This window comes from Rhinolophus sinicus, linkage group LG14 (assembly GCF_036562045.2).
Source record: "Rhinolophus sinicus isolate RSC01 linkage group LG14, ASM3656204v1, whole genome shotgun sequence".
In the NCBI taxonomy this organism is placed as follows: Eukaryota; Metazoa; Chordata; class Mammalia; order Chiroptera; family Rhinolophidae; genus Rhinolophus; species Rhinolophus sinicus.
In genome coordinates, this window is record NC_133763.1 from 30,658,407 (window position 1) to 30,675,746 (window position 17,340).

Here is a 17,340-nt window from a genome sequence, read left to right on the forward strand (position 1 = left end):
TATAAGAAATATTTTGCAAGGTTAACTCCAGAAAAACATTGAAGAGATTTCGGTCCCCTTTTCTGCTTTAGGAAATGCATCATGTAGAACAAAAGAGAATACTTCTTGATGATTCAGAATCTCATAGCTACTCAGTGTGACATTTTGCTAGATAGTAACTTTCCTTCATTAATTTTTATTGAGTGCCCTCTAAATATCAGACAAAGTAGAGTGCTGGGCACTGAGGAAACAGAGAAGTAAAATGTGCCATTCTGAGGCTGCTGATATGACTACAAAATGATGCCCTCAGCCAATTGGTCTCAGTATCTTGGAAATCAAAACATCCCTGGAAATTGATATTTTTAAAATTATATAGGTAGTTTCTATATAAATTAAAAGTCATCAAAAAAGCAAGTTAAGGTTTATTATATTAACATAGGTAATAATAAAGCTAATAACATCTAGTTTCTATTCCATTAAGGTCCCTTTTCCAGGTTAATTACATGTGAATCATTTTAAGTTCTTCCATGGATTTAAACATTAAACCCAAAGGGAAATGGTAGATCACTATTGTAGACAAAAAATAGTATAATGGGTAAGATTATGCTTTTATATTTGTATTCACAGAGAGAAGCATGAAGAAAGCTAGGAAGTTTGAAGAAAAAGGTAACCACAGTTTTAAAAGTTTCTCCAATACTTTGATCAGAGCTGCAAGTTGTTTATTTCATGTTCTTAAAAAATTATCTGTTCTCCAGAGACCTTACATATCAAGAGGCCCATCCCACCTGATCACTTATTTGCAGAGGTGACAATCTAGCAATATTCTTTTTTATTTAAATTTACACTTCTCTATTTGTCTTGAGTTATTTGATAGAACAACTCTAGGAAGCCAGAGTCAGCCCTCCTCCCTCTATAAATTCCACAATAATAGAAACTTTACCACATTGCTCAGAAGAGTTGAGGTCTGCCTACAGAGCCCATGTCTGCTTCCTGCAGTATCATCATCTCTCTTGTCTTTATGAAATCAGGTTCATAACACCTACCCCATCTTCTTCTAGTGAGTTATGAAGACAATCCAGTAAAATAAAATGACTCAAAAGCACCTATTCTCTGATAAAGGGTCAGTAATGCTAACTAACATTCATAAATATTAAGAACAGTTCCTATCAACATAAAATGTATTGAGGTTACATAATTGAATTATGTGGAGCTCCTCATGGGAAAGAGAGAATAGCGTTCTCATACCATAAGAATAAGCCTTCTCATACCATACTCTCCCTCTGATTAAAATCTAAGCTTACTGGCAGGAATCATCTCTTATCTTTCTGCATTTATACAAAGCCCTGCAGAGAACTAACTATATGTTTTTAAAAATCTTAATTGATATAAATTCTAACTTGTCTAACTATTGTTATGATCTGTTCTTTCTGAAGCAAAAATGGTCATCAATAATTCATAGCTTACCAAGAATGAATACTTAATTTCAAAAAAAAATTAACCACATACTAGAAAAGAAACTGATATGCGTATGAGGACACAAAAGACTAATTTGAGAGGCACGTGGATGTAGCACTATAAGTTATCATCTTAAATAATGAGAGACTGAGGAGACCCCTGAAATATGTGCCATTACACGTACACCAAGCAGAGGGTTTAAACAAACTCAACAAAATGATCTTTAAGTGAAACTTTTAAAAATCAAACCCAAATGAAACATAAAAATTTAACTCTTCAAGTAAGACATAATACAGCACAAATCTCAAAGATTCTTTTCAACATGTACTTGCTAAGGATTAGCACAGCCCAAGAGATCACAATCAGATACTTTACAACTAAAGAGCTCAAGGCTCAGAAAAGTTAAACTACTGAAGAATGATTACATACAGTGTTTCCCCGAAAATAAGACCTAGCCGGACAATCAGCTCAAATGCGTCCTTTGGAGCAAAAATTAATACAAGATCTGGTCTTATTTTACTATAATATAAGACTGCGTCTTATATAATATAATATAATATAATATAATATAATATAATATAATATAATATAATATAATATAATATAATATAATAATGTAAGGTATAATATAATATTGGGTATAATATAATATAACATAATATAATACTGGGTCTTATATTAATTTTTGCTCCAAAATACGCATTACAGCTGATTGTCTGGCTAGGTCTTATTTTCAGGGAAACAGGGTAGAGGGCAAATCAAAATTTTCTGAAAAAAAGGAAATCGAGGACTTTGGATGTTAGTCAATAATTCAAGCCTCTAAGGTACCCAAATGTGAAAAATAAGGGAACTGTAATCTAAAAGACTGTCATCTTTTTGGTTATCCCATCAAAAGACCTCAGGGTGGATGACTGCACTCCGCTCTTTGGTTTAACCTCCCTACTTCATCCTAATCCGTTGGTGTCCCATTTTTCTAAAGCAGCCCAGAAAAGTTGTTGACTGCCATAGTTTGAGAAGCTTACTTCCCTCTAAGGAAATGTACTCTGTCATTCCTCGTCTTCTTTATTTTGAGTCCTAATCTGTCTTCTCATATCCTTCCTACAGGTCCATGTCTTCCCCTTGAAAAGTCCCTGAACAATCACTAGCTCTCGTCCATGTGTCAGTCTTACACAGATTAGAAAACAGCTATCTTTTCTTCCCTAATCGTCTTTTCTTTAAGCTTAGCATTACCAGTTCCTTTTACCATTCCTGTGACACAGTTCTGTGGTCCCTGCACCTTCCCTAACCCCAGATCACTTCTCCTCTGAATTCTCTCTTCCATCTAGACCCTCATCAAAATATGCCTCCCTCAATAAAACAGATTGTAACGTAGGAAGCGCGAACTGGTATGTGGAACAGGGCTATCACATTTCTTATTGTAGAAAGTACACCTCCATTAATGTGGTACAAGTCAAATTAGTTTCTTTGGCAATTAAATCACACCCCAACTCATATTACACTTGCTAATGACTACTTAGGTTTTTGCAAATATACTGGGCTGTAGAACCCAAGAGCACAACTTAGAATTACTAGCAATAACTGCAGTTTTTTTTGTTGCTCTCAACTTGTTATAATGATTTTCAGTTCCAGCAAGTAACTCATGGAAAAATTTATCTTTCTCCATGTCTATTCCTTTATTAAATAAAGAAAAATATACTGAACATCTAGCATTGAATGAGATGCAGTCCTGAATAAGGCATAGCCCTTGCCACCAAGCAACTTAAAAACCTAGAAAAGAAATATTCAATTAATAGTAACATGAGATTTAAAGTACTATATGAGGTATGATAAAAAAAACTATGGTGAATATTTAAATTAAAAACAATTATTACAGTAAAAGACACATTGCCATTAATTCCCCTCAATATACTCCCCCTCGCTTCGAACACACTTATCCCATTGTTCTTGCCACTTTCTGAAGCAGTTCTGGAAGTCCTCTTTCGTGAGTATCTTTCGTTGCGGTGTCATGGCTGCCTTGATGTCCTGAATCATTTTGACTTTGGCGAAGAGCCGGAAGTCGCCAAGGTGCCAGATCCAATGAAAAAGGTGGATGAGGACATATCGTGCTTTTATTTGACAGAAATTACTGTATACCAGAGCAATGTGTGACACAGCATCTTTCTGTTATGATCACAAAATATGGTGAATGATGCTGCCAAGTGCCATCCAACAGAAAGGCAGGTATTTTCAATATGGGAAGTGGTGCATCGAAACTTAGTAACAGTGTGTGACAAGTTTCAGCTTGTTCGGTGCAGTCAGTAGGGTGTAAGCTAGGACTGAGAGAAGGCGTGTCTGAAAGTGTGCTGTAAATCATCCTCTATCATGACAACACTCCGTGTCACACATTGCTTCTGGTATACATCAATTTCTGTCAAATAAAAACATTACGGTGTGCCCTCATCCACCTTATTCACTGGATCTGCCACCATGCAACTTCTCGCTCTTCCCCAAAGTCAAAATGATTCAGGACATGGAGGCAGGCACAACAGCTCAACTAAAGACACTCATGAAAGAGGACTTCCAGAACTGCTTCAGTAAGTGGCATGAATGATGGGATAAGTGTGTTTGAAGTGAGTGAGGGGGATTAATGGCAATATGTCTTATACTGTAATAAATTTTTAAAAATTTAAACATTCACTGTGTTGTTTAATTACACCTCGCATGCTATGAGTTTTCCTCAAATACCTTATGATCCATGGGTTTGGTTGATTTTTTTGGAGGAAAACATTCCACACTTTTAAAATTTTTATAATTCTCTTTTCCTATCTAAAGCTGAGTAGACAGAAGAGGAGCACTTCAGTTTCTCTTCAGCACTTAAGTTTTAATTAATATTCAACAAATTATTCATTATTCAGGAGAGTCTAGGAATTGTTTCCTACTCATAGAAAAGCAAGGGAGTAGAGTGAAAGGAACAGAATGTCTCCAAGGTAGCAAGTGGATTATCCTCCAATTTTATCATCTGCAATCATGGGTTTTCCATGTTTGTATGCAAATCTGAAACACACCTTAGTGTCAATATGAAAAGGTGCAAAATCATCAACAATTAAAAGTGCATTTTAGCATTAAAATTAGCCTACATTTTTTTCCCTCTACATCGTCCTCCAAACTCTATTTACATTTGTTGTCATTTTCAGAAACCAGTTCTTATTGTTCCAATGAGAATGATTCAAATATTAGAAGTCCTTTGGGCTTTGCTGTTAAAAGGGTGAGTAGAGAGTGTGTGGAAGAACAGCCTGGCACCCTCTTACCTGCTGCGTGGTGCTGGTGACGATGCCTTGCTGGAGGCGGTAGGCCTGCTCTTGAAGGTACTTTCTAGTCTCATGATTCCGGAGCAGATAGTTTTCTATCTGGAAATTAAGTAAATGTCTCTCTCAAGAATACATTTTGACTGAGCAGAGAATAAAGTTATAAGTGAAACAGCCAGTTGCTGAACTTAAAATCAACACACTAATTCACACATCCTGCCAGTACCTTGACCCCACAAAACATATGAGACAAGAAAACTGGCTATCACTGTGAGGCATTATTGGTGATTTTAGTTAGAAAATTAACTTGCAGGTAACTACAGTAATTTTTATGTGACTCTGTAATTGACAAAGATAAGCAAGTGTTTAACTGCCTGTAAGCTTAAAGATGCCACTTACTGTGTTTCCCCGAAAATAAGACCTAACCAAAAAATAAGCCCTAGCATGATTTTTTCAGGATGACATCCCCTAAACATAAGCTCTAATGCGTCTTTTGAAGCAAAACTTAATATAAGACCCAGTCTTATTTTTGGGGAAACATGGTAGTGACTTTTCATCACTCTCCTGCACACAATCTCAATTCTTTCTCTCGTGTAAAATTTTAACCACTGAACAGTTCAGAAGTTAAATGAATATCCCCAAGGAGTATGGATGGTACTCTGTGAACCTCTTAGCAAGTGGTAGAGTCTACCAGCACTTAGAAAATTATTTAAGGGAAAAAAAGGAAACAATAGGTACAAAACTTGAAGAATATAGGCTGGTACAACTCAAAGACATATTAGTTTCATTAATCTACCAGGTTTTCATACTTTCTCGCAAACAGGGCTGACTTCAGCAAAATTACATGAAAAATGGATTTCTACAGAAAATGAGAAATCTTGAAGCTGACTGACAATGTATGTTTTTAAACAGAAAATCTCCTATGAAAAATGCAAATGTACAAATGATAACTAAGTTGAAATAAAGCATTTAAGAAGAACATGCAATGGATATACATTGAATAAAAATGTAGGGTTAACTATTAAGAATGATGGATTCCTAGGAAGATGTATTTTAAAGAATAATAAGATGGGTAATTGTGCCATCTATTTTTTTTCAGTTGTTGTTTTTGTTTGTTTTGAATAACACCACTTAACCATGTGGCTTTTAATTTGTCACTGTGGTTCCCTATGGTTAAGAACTTCTAATAATTGTGAAGCTCTCAGTGTTTATTACATTTTCATTTTCCTTATGCTAAAGTGACTATTATCTAATACCAATTAGGAACAATTAAAATACAGACTATAATTATCATCCCTGGAAACTATAAAGCAGAACAAAAATGTACCTTTCTATTAAACATAAATGAAGAAATTATAAAAATGAAAATACCCCTGAAATGAAACATGGTTAAAGTGACACATTAGTTTTCTCTTGCTGCTACCCAAGAAGTCATCTCATTCCAAGGTGACATTACTATCAATGTAAACTGTTTTTGCTAAAAAGATTCTTGCCTGAAATGTGACAGGAACAGACTACCACCAGCCTTGGTGCTTCTTTTTTATGTTCTTTTACACTTGGCCTCGGGAGCACTGGCTGTGGGCCAGTTCTGGGAGGAGACTATTTACTCAGGAGGTTCAGTTCATGCACAGATGGTGCCCAAGGCCAGCCCACACATTTCTGGACCTTACCCAAGTGCACCAACAGTGCTACATAGACCAAGCCTGAAGGGAATTTTTCAGAAAACAATATTCTAAGCTCATTTCTAAAAGCCAGAGTAAGGGGAAGAAAGAATAACAATGTTTGATTGTCTTTAGTATCAGTCAGTAACACATCACCACTGGAAGTATTTGCATCTTGCAAATACAGAGCAAACTTCCTTTCCATGAACTATTCCAGACCAAGGACAGAGACCCCACCTCCAGGGGCTAAGGACAGACAGCCTGATTCAGGTCAGATGGAAAGGAAGGGCCAAAGGAGTCATGATCTTGTTTGCAGGACCCTGGGCAACAGAGGGGGACAGTCTAGAGCCAATTAGACATCTCCAGTCCCACCACTGAAAACAGCAACAGCACAAGAGGCAAAAATTCCCTGCATTTCAATAAAGGAAACTTGTGTTTAAAAATAATCTTATAAGATTGAGTATAGAATCACAATATTGTTCTTTAGTAGAGTAAAATTAGAGCCATATTTCTTCTAGAGGGTAGAGTTCTGTTAAAATGAAGACTTGAATATATAACAGCATAGTATCATGGGATAAAAAGCAATAAAGACGAGCTTTAAATCATTAATTTTTCATTAAAAAACCCACAAATTTTATAATTAACCTATTGGTTAATTAACCTATTAACCCCCATTTTATGGGTCTGTTTTTAGTTTCCTGACCTATAAAACATGTCTTGCTACAGCTGGATTAGTATCTACATTTGTAACTGTTTTCTATTCACTGTATTTATTCCTCTATCTTCTTTTTCTGATCTCTCTGGTTTTAACTAGTGTATATGATTGCACTTTTCTCTCCTTTCATGACATATCAATTATACTTATTTTTAAGTTTTCTAGTGTTTACAATACACATTTATAAATAACCAAGCCCACCTTCAAATAACACTACACCATTTCACAAGTAGTGCAAGTCCCTTATAACAGAGTATTATCAATTTCTCCCTCCCATCCCTTGTAACACTGCTACCTTAGAAAGCCTTCATTTTTTTTACGTTTGAAGGAAAATTTCACTAGATACAGAATTCTAGGCTGCTGGGTTTTTCCTTTTAACTCTTTAAACATTTCACTCCACTCTCTTCTTGCTTGTATGATTTCTGACTAAAAGTCTGATGTAATTTTTGTCCATATTTCTCAATATGTGCAGTGCTTTTTCCTTCTGGCTGCTTTCAAGATTTTCTCTATTTTTGGTTTTCTGCAGTTTGAATATGACATGACCACAGGTAGATTGTTATCTGAGATTCCTGGATCTGTAGTTCAGTGTCTGTCATTAATTTTGGAAAATTCTAAGCCACTATTATATCAGATATTTCTTCTGTTCCTTTCTCTTTCTTTTCCTTATGGTACTCCCATTACATAGATGTCCAATCTTTTGTAATTGTCCCACAGTTCTGGGACATTCTCTTCTATTGTTCTTTTCCTGTTTTTTCTTTTCTCTTTGCATTTGGAAAGCTGTTACTGACGTATCTTCAATTCTGCAGTTCTTTCCTCAGCTGTGTCCCGTCTAATGATGAACTCAGAAATGTCAGACACCCAGCAAAAACTATGTTAAGTGTCTGCTAAACAGTTATTGTGTAGCTTGTTTTTCCTATTTATATAGATGAAGACACTAAAATATAGAAAAATTAAGTAACTTATTTAAGTTATAAAGCTGGGCTCAGTTTGATATAGTCAAATTTTCTGAATTTAAATCTTGGATGATTTATTTTGCTACATCTCAGCTTTCCCTCCTCCCCACTCCCAATCTTTTATTCAACTAATGTTTAAGGAGCATCCAAGCATACACACCAGGCACTATGCCAGCTAACAAGAATAAAAAATTTTGAAAAATACATAGGCTCTGCCTTTGAGGAGCTCACAGTCACTGGGGAAAAAAGATATGGAGGCAAGTAACTTAAAACAATGTCAGAAGGCCAGTGACAGAGAGAAGTACAGGTAATTCTGAGAAGACCACCTACCCATGGAAGGAAAGGGGCTCTGAGAAGTCTTCCTGGATGAGCTGACACTTGATTTCAATCTCACAGACATGCAGGGTAGTAGGGAAAGCATGAGTATCATCTAAATTAGAGCAGTGATTCTCAAACTTCATAACCAGGAGAGCTTGTGAAAACACAGATTGCTGAGTCCTATTACAGTTTCTAAGACCCAAGAATTTGTATTTCTATCAAGTTCCCAGAGGTTGAGCATAATAAAGAGTAACAGCTGGTAGAATATGAAACTAGAGGGGAACTGAAGGCAGATCCTGGGCAGAATTTCACACCATGTTAAAGAGACCGGGCTTCCTTCTAAAAACCACTAGGGAGGGATGGATTGAGGAGAGATGAATTGAAGACTTTAGTCTTCAAATTCACCATAAAATAAAATGGCAATTTTTGACTGCAACATGGGAAACAGACAAGAAGAAGCAAATGTGACAATAGTCCTGGTGAGAGTGCTGAGGTATGAATGAAGGCATCTTTGATAAGAATAGAGGGGAGGAGAGCTAATGCAGAGATTTATTCTCTCTGATCTGTAATTGTGGTGACTGATTGGCTAAGGAAGGCATGAGAAAGGAAAATCTAGTTTGGCAGATGAGATGGAGGGTGGCACTACCAAGGAGCGAGCACAAAGAAGAAGGAAAAATATCCACAAATAATAAATAGTCAACGTAGGGTAGGCTCCTACAGATGGGAAATATCTGAGCATATGTGAAAAGAAAGGTAACCATAACCATTCATAGAGAAGGATGAAGATATGGGAGAGCAAGGGAAAGATTCATGGGGCAAGCTTCTAGCACCGGGCAGAGATGGTGGGTTCAAGGTTAATGATGGCTGGACTCTGAAGCGGGATGCACCCTTCATCCTCTGGGGTTTGTCAGAAAGGACATGGGAATGGGTATGGATTTAGACACATCAACAGACAAAGATGGCGAAGGGAGATCACACTAATAACCTAAATTTCTTGATGAGGAAAGGCTCTGTCTATTGAGAATAAAGGAGATGGAGGTTGTGCAAGCTCACATTCAGCTCCACACATTCTCCAAAGGATAATAGGAAGTTATCTATGCTTAAGCTCTGGCATATGGATGTTATAAGGATGTTACTCTATTCCACTTAAATTTCATGGTAAGTTTCAGCCTTATTTTATTCCTCCCCCATTCATGTGTGATGCCAGTCATGATCCTAAGAATACAAGCAAATGTGAAAAAAGCTTTGTAAAACACATTGTACTATGCATATGTTCAGAATTACCACACATTTAATTCAATTCATACGTGAATTTATTATAATTCAGCTACTGATTCTTCCATACCTTCTGCAGAGCCTCTTCTGTTTTTTCAGGGTTTGTCTTGAGGGCTTGAGACGCATCATACATAGGAATTGGCATAAATCTCAGTGTGTAGTTCCTAGAAAAGGGAAGAAATAATGTGTTTACTTAAAAATATCCTATTACCTTAATTCATCAGTTTTTTAAAATCCCAAAAGATAGTTGCCAGAGTATCTTAGGAACTTCTGAATGACCAGCACAGCTTAGGCCCCCAGAATGCAGACCAGCTTTTGTGTCCATGTGGGGGACCTTGTCAACTCAGGCCATCTGACAAAACTGACACAACCTTTAAGAATGTGGTTTTGTTTTATTTTGTTTTCAGTTTTCAATTATATCAAAGATGAAATGTTCAAAATGGGATTGGAAAGATGGACTGAGAGAAAGCCTAGAGAAAAAGTCCAGCGTCAACTTGCTGCTTGGGTTTTAGTCACCAGAAGATCTGAATGTTTCCTCATGCAAACTGTTAGAGGAAAAATTGAAAATCAAACAAAACATGTGCTCGCAAAGCAAGAACGTTAGCACCCACAAAAACAGTCTGTTCAGGCTCTGGGCTCCTTTAAATAAGCAAGTCCAAGACAAAGGATTGTCTTCAGAAATGTTGCTGGGAGCAGTTTCCTGCCTGGCTCGACACCCTGATCACTGCAGGTCTCTGCAGTTTGCAAACATGATCAGTCCGAGTCCACCAGGCTCTGGACACCAAATGAAGCCCCTGTGGAGTCCTGTGTCTCTCCACATGACCTCACCATGGCTGACCAGCTGATTAGACACAAAAGTGCAAGGCTGAGTGACATTGCATGAGGAAAACAGACTGCACATCTGCACACGGCTTTGATCCTGGTCCTGCTGCAAACAGCTACGTGCACAGATGAGCACAGGCACCTGCTTCCCTACAGCCAACACTAGCTCTGGACATGCCTTCTCTCCCACCCCAAAATGCATCTGTCCATTTGTACAACATGACACCAAGGGAGAATGGTTTTCTGGGCCATATGGTGGCAACTGGAGTGTTCTCCTAGCGCACTAGAATCACACAGTCAGCTCTCTTGTTTTCTGTGTCTAAACTATAGGCACTCACAGTGTGATTCTTACAAATATTTAGATGACTTCTATTGAAAGAGTTCGCTAACAACTAATTCCCAAAATAAGTAACTAACGATGAAGAAATAACAAAGAAGATAAAGAATCATCTTAATAGTAACAGTAATCTGGATGGGTATTAACTAATGGAAAAAATGTTCTTCATCCAGTCCAATTTATAAGGTGGCTTAATGTAAAATAACCAGCAAAGAAAAGGCTTCTATTTCTGTAACTTCAATTTTTACCTTAGCTTTGTTTTAGTAAAATTGTTTTTGTTTGGTTTAAGAGGAGCCAGCCAACTAAAACTAAGAGACAACAAGTTTTTTTTGCAGCTTTGAGGATTTTCCTTTCTCTCGTCCAATTCTGATCATGCTACAGGTCAGCAGAGTTTATTGAAACCAAATGTGGTTTTGAACCACTGGCATGTTGGAGCACACAGTATGTAACAACCTGTGATCCAGGGAGTCCCACCATCAATCTGGAAATGGTGAGACTGGGTGTGCATGCTTGTGGACGCTCACAAAGACTCCTCTGGGCTGGCAGTCTACATCATCAGGGTGGCAACTGTGCTGTTAGCACCCAAATGCAGCTATGGTTAAAAAAAAAAAAAGCTTCCATTTGGAAGTTTTGTGGTGAATAGGAGTGATTACAGGTGGTCCTGCAGTCATAGAAGGCTCCAGGGAGGGGGGACATGGTGACTGGATGGTGCAAGCTGCCTCACCCATGTTTAGTGATAGCCTGTGGTGGCAGCAACTTGGACTTCCTGGCTAGAGTGGAACCACGGGATTTAGAATCAGAAGGGCACTTAGAGATAATTTACTCCAACTTTCTCCTGTTATAAAAGAATTAATCAGAGTGATGAAATGCTTTGCTCAGGATCATAGGCTTGCTGGGGATTGAATGGAGGCACTACACTGGGCAAGACAGCTGCAGTTAAGAGGCATCATGCATGGAGGGAAATCTGGGAAAACACAGAATAATGAGTAGTCCTTCTCCTTCCCCAGGGGACTGATGTCTATGCTACTGGCTCCTTATTTCCCAGCCACATTTTGTAAATTCTCATTTGTAATGCTATAAATCTGCTTTGATGGTTTCTATAGACTATAATATGAGGATTAAAAAGCTCAGAAAGAACCAGATTTCTAGCATTTTTTTCCAGGCATGTTTGCATTATGATTTCCTCATTTGGTTTAGTGGGAAAGTAAGTTTGACAATCAATTGCAGACTCTAGTTACCAAGGTCAAAAGAAAGCCTTTTACAGTAATGAGACAAGTTAGCCCTATGCTTGCCTTCCATCAACTTCATTTTTATTTTCTGGACCTCAACTTTCTTGTCACCACTGGATTCAAAGCTGTCATAATGGGCAAAAAAGCAAGATCTGTGGAAACAGACTGAAACCAAAGCAGGAGGAAGCGAGGCAACCATTGTGTGGCCTCTCCAGCAGAACATGCATCTGACCTCACTTTACAGATGCAGAAACTACATCAGAAGAAAGTCCACATCTTTCTGGGTCCCATGGCTGGTCAGCAGTAGACCAACTCTGTCCCTGATCATTTGATTCCCAGTCTAAAGCTACTTCTGTTATCCCACAGATCACAGACACCAACGGATCTTTGCATTTTTTCAGAAGGAAGTCCTAATGAAAACTTACTTTTCCATAGCAACAGCTATATCTTGAAAGCCTTGTGCAGTAATGTTGTTCTTGTCCCATATGACAGTCCTGTTTAAAAACCGAATCACATAAATGATCAGACCTTTAGGAATGGAAGAAATGAGCCTCCCACTGAAGATAAATCTCTTACAGGTAACAACATTATCTAGGTATTTTGGTACAATGGCATTATGTGAGCAAGGAATAATGTGCAACCTTGTTTCAAACAAAGCAAGAATGAGCATTTCCTCAACATTACATTCTTAACACATTTACTGCTCAAATAGTATGAAAAAAATCACACTTAAAAGGAACAGTGCACACATTAACTTACCGTTAATGTTTTACTAGCCAGAGAAGTCTAAAACCTCATTTCTCTGATATTTTCCCAATGGTAGTCGAATATTCGTGTCTGAGACTCAAACTACTTACAAAAGATGCGAAGCAGTCTTGTGCCCAACATGAAGAATTCCAAGTACTAAGACTTCTACATTCTAAACAACTTGTCTTATTTGTTTATGTTTTTTAAAAATTATTATTAGTTTCAGGTATACAAAGCAATGTAAACAATGTAATAGTTGGACATTTACACCCCTCACAAAGTGACAACCCTCTTCCCCCATTCTACCACCCCTCCAACATTGCACATAGCCGCCATAGTTCCACTGAATCCATTCCCTGTGCTACACTCTACATGCCGTGACTATCTCTATCTATCTATCTATCTATCTATCTACACACACACACACACACACACACACACACACACGAAACCACGGTCAACATCCATCGCTATTCAGCTTCAGATGCACACTGCAGCAGTCAGGCACCTACACCGTCCATGAAATGGTCTCCCCAGTAAGACAAGTGTCCATCAGATCCCCTTCAAAATCTACATTACTGATTATACTCCCCAAACTGTCCTTCGTATCCCTGTGGCAATCTTGTGGTTACCAATTGTGCCTTCTAATCCTCTCACCTTCTCCCTCATCTCCACCCCCTCCCATCTAGCATCCCTCAGTTTTTTCTCTATATCTCTGAGACTGTTTTTGATTACTCTGTTCATTTATTCTATTCTTTAGATTCTATATATGAGTGAGATCATATGGTATTTGTCTTACTCCTTCTGACTTATTTCACTTAGCATAATGTTCTCTATGTCCATCCATATCGCTGCAAATGGTAAGATTTTGTTCTTCTTTATGGCCCAGTAATACTCCATTATATAAATGTACCATTGTTTCTTAATCCAGTCATCTACCGATGGGCATTTCGGTTGTTTCCATGTCTTGGCTATTGTAAAGAGCACTGCATAAATTTTTTTGAATTAGTGTTTTGGGGTACATGAATTTTTTCAAATTAGTGTTTTGGATTTCTCTGGATAGATACTAAGAGTGGAATTGCTGGGTCATAAGGTAGTTCCTAAACCTATTGGACTTATGTCCATTTAGATAAATAAATGTCTCTTCATGTCCATTTTTTTAATGGGGTTGTTTTGCATCTATGTTCATTAAGGATATCGGCCTGTAGTTTTCTTTTTTTGTAATGTATTGGTCTGATTTTGGGATCAGGGTGATAGTGGCCTCAAAAAAAGAGTTTGGAAGCCTTCCCTCCTTCTAGATTTTTTGGAATAGATTGAGAAGAATAGGTGATAATTATTTTCTGAATGTTTTCTAAAAATCACCTGTATAGCCATCTTGTCCAGGGCTTTTGTTTGTTGGGAGCCTGTTGATTACTGATTCAATTTCACTGGTAGTAATCAGTCTATTCAGATTTTCTGTTTCTACTTGAGTTAGCCTTGGAAGGTTGTATGATTCAGGACACTTATCCATTTCTTCCAGATTGGCTAATTTGTTGTTGTATTGCTGCTCATAGTATATTTTTAAATTTCTTTTGCATTTCTGTGGTGTCTGTTGTTACTACTCCTCTTTCACTTCTATTTTTATTAATTTGGGTCCTCTCTCAGAACTGCAATCTTGAATTCTCTGTCATTTAAGTCACATATTTCCATATCTTTAAGTTCCTTTTCTGGAACTTTTTCACTTTCTTTCTGAGCTGTTTTGTTGCTTTGGTTATTCATGGCAATTAATGATTTATTATTTCTCTTCCTAGACATCTACAGGAGTTGCTTCTGCTACCGGTTGATAGGAAGAGGACTTTCTTTTGTTTTCCAGTACTTGGTAGAATGTTTTATTTTCTCTCTGACTTTTTTCTCTCTCTCACACGGGTAGTGCTATGCTTTCTCTGCACTATTCCAGCTTCTCACACAATGGGGGGGATTCCCTGTGAGACGGGCTTCTCCTCTGTTAATAGTTCGTCTAGGTCACAGGGCACAGTGTCCCGGTGGGTATGCGGAGAGCTTTTGAAGTTCCAAAGCTCTTCCTGCACCAGATTCAGAGCCCGTATGTTTCAGCAGTTCTGTTTACTCCTGCAGGGATCCGCCCAGATAGGTGGGGCCAGGGGCAGGGTGAGTTGTGAGAGGTGGCCCAGAGCAATGGCGGCAACCACCACCACAGCTGGTCCTGCTTCCACAGCTCCCTCCCCTTTGCTGGAACTAGTTGGGCTGCGAATCTGTGTCTGCGGTCCACAGTTCTCAGAACAGCAAATATTCTGTTCTTTTGATCTGACACTGCTACTGTTCTGCTTGTAGCAATGGGCAGGTTGGGGAGGGGCGAGCTCTGGGAGGGTAGGGAGGGGGCGGCTAGTCTCAGTGCCTAAGACTTCCGTTCTCTGCTCGGCAGTGAGGGCTTAAAGCACCGTTTTCAGCCTTCTTCCCTCAGTCTTTTCTCCAAGGTCTCTGCCGTGAGCATTGGGTTCAGCCTTGTTATATGCTGCTGCCTCAGCCCTGTGGGCCATAAGCGGAGCCCTTGCAGTCCGAGTTCTTCCCTCTCCCGCAGCTGCGGTAGTTCTGGGATGCAGCGAGCTCAGAGCACTGAGCTAGGTCTGCGTCCTGCGCCCGTGCGTCTCCATCTCCGCACTTCTCCTTTCCCTCCTCCCCCATTCGCGCTATTTGCCCACCTTTAGGTGAATTCAGTAGTGGGCCTCTTCGTCTTGCCTGTCTGCTGTGCAGGGAGTCCTTTGTGGAGTATTGTTGTTCGATTAGTTGTAAATTCCAGGGGAGCTTTACAGAGGCTCACCTCACGCCACCATTTTGATCTGTCAATTTGGGTCCTCTTTCTCTTTTTTTTTTTTTTAAATGAGTCTGGCTAAAGATTTGTCGGTTTTGTTTATCTTCTCAAAAAGCCAGCTCTTGGTTTCATTGATCATTTGTATTGTTTTTTGGTCTCTATGTTGCTTTTTCCACTCTGATCTTTATTATCTCCTTCCTTGTACTCCCTTTTGTTGTTCTTTTTCCAGTTCCCTTAAGTGTAAGAATAAACTGTTGATTTGAGATTTTTCCTGTTTCTTTACAGGCCTGCATTGCTATGAATTTCCCTCTTAGGACTACTTTCCCTATTAGGACTGCTGCATCTCATAGATTTTGGGTTGTTGTGTTCTCATTTTCATTTGTCTCAAGGTCCCTTTTGATTCCTTCCTTGATCTCATTGTTGACCCATTCATTATTTAGTAACATGTTATTCAGACTCCATGTATTTGTGTGTCTTCCAGGCACTGTGGTCAGAGAAAACACTTGATATGATTTCAATTTTCTTAAATTTATTGAGACGTGTTTTGTGGCCTAACATGTGGTCTATCTTGGAAAACGTTCCATGTGTGCTCGAGAAGAATGTATATTCTGCAGTTTTGGAGTGAAATGCTCTAAAAATATGGATTAAATCCAACTGGTCCAATGTGTCATTTAAGGCCACTGTTTCCATATTGATTTTCTGTCTGAAGGATCTATCCCTTGTTGTCAGAGGTGTGTTGAAGTCCCCTACTATGATAGTGTTACTGTTGATCCTGTCTTTATGTCAGTTAATATCTGTTTTATATATTTAGGAGTTCCTATGCTGGGTGCATAGATTTTTACTAGGGTTATGTCCTCTTGTTTGATCGATCCCTTTATTATTATGTATTGCCCTTGTCTTTTAATATATTCATTTCAAAGTCTATTATGTCAGATATAAGTACTGCTACTCCAGTTTTTTTTCTCATTTCCATTTGCATGAAATATCTTACTCCAACACTCCACTTTCAGCCTGTGTGTGTCTTTTGATCTGAGGTGAGTCTCTTGTATACAGCATATACAAGGGTCTTGCTTTCTTATCCACTCAGCCACCCTATGTCTTTTGATTGGAGCATTTAATCCACATACATTTAAAGTGATTATTGATAGATACATAGTTATTGCCATTTTATTATTTGTATTTCTTGTCTTTATTAGATTGTTTTCATCTTTCTTCTGCTTAAAAAAGCCCTTTTAACATTTCCTGCAATGCTGGCTTGGTCATAATGAATTCCTTTAGCTTATTATTTTCTGGGAAGCTCTTTATCTCTCCTTCAATTTTAAATGATAGCCTTGCTGGACAAAGCAATCTAGTTTGTAGACCTTTATTTTTCATCATTTTGAATACCTTCTGCCACTCCCTTCTGGTCTGCAAAGTTTCTGTAGAAAAGTCAGCAGATAGTCTTATGGGAGCACCCTTGTAAGTAACTCACTGTCTGTCTCTTGCTGCTTTTAGGATTCTCTGCCTGCCTTTAACCTTTGCCATTTTAACTATAATGTGTCTTGGTGTGGGCTTGTTTGGGTCTATCCTGGTTGGAACTCTCTGCACTTCCTGGGCTTGTATGTCGATTTCCTTCAGCAGGTTAGGGAAGTTTTCGGTCATTATTACTTCAAATAAGTTCTCGATCCCTTGCTCCCTCTCTTCTCCTTCTGGTATTCTTATGATGTGCATGTTGTTGTGCTTGATGTTATCCCACAGGTCTCCTAAACTATTTTCATTG

The 17,340-nt window shown here is 38.4% G+C and overlaps 1 protein-coding gene across 13 annotated transcripts in view; it reads right to left on the bottom strand.

Moving 5' to 3' along the window:
* CARMIL1 (capping protein regulator and myosin 1 linker 1) overlaps window positions 1-17,340 on the bottom strand; it is a 351,277-nt gene that overhangs the window by 73,879 nt on the left and 260,058 nt on the right. For all 13 annotated transcript variants that reach the window (XM_074319291.1, XM_074319290.1, XM_074319289.1 and 10 more), the window contains 3 exons: window positions 12,454-12,522; window positions 9,711-9,804; window positions 4,722-4,820 (listed from right to left, as the gene is read on the bottom strand). In XM_074319291.1, the coding sequence (XP_074175392.1) occupies window positions 4,722-4,820; window positions 9,711-9,804; window positions 12,454-12,522 (262 nt within the window). The remainder of the gene's footprint in view (window positions 1-4,721; window positions 4,821-9,710; window positions 9,805-12,453; window positions 12,523-17,340) is intronic.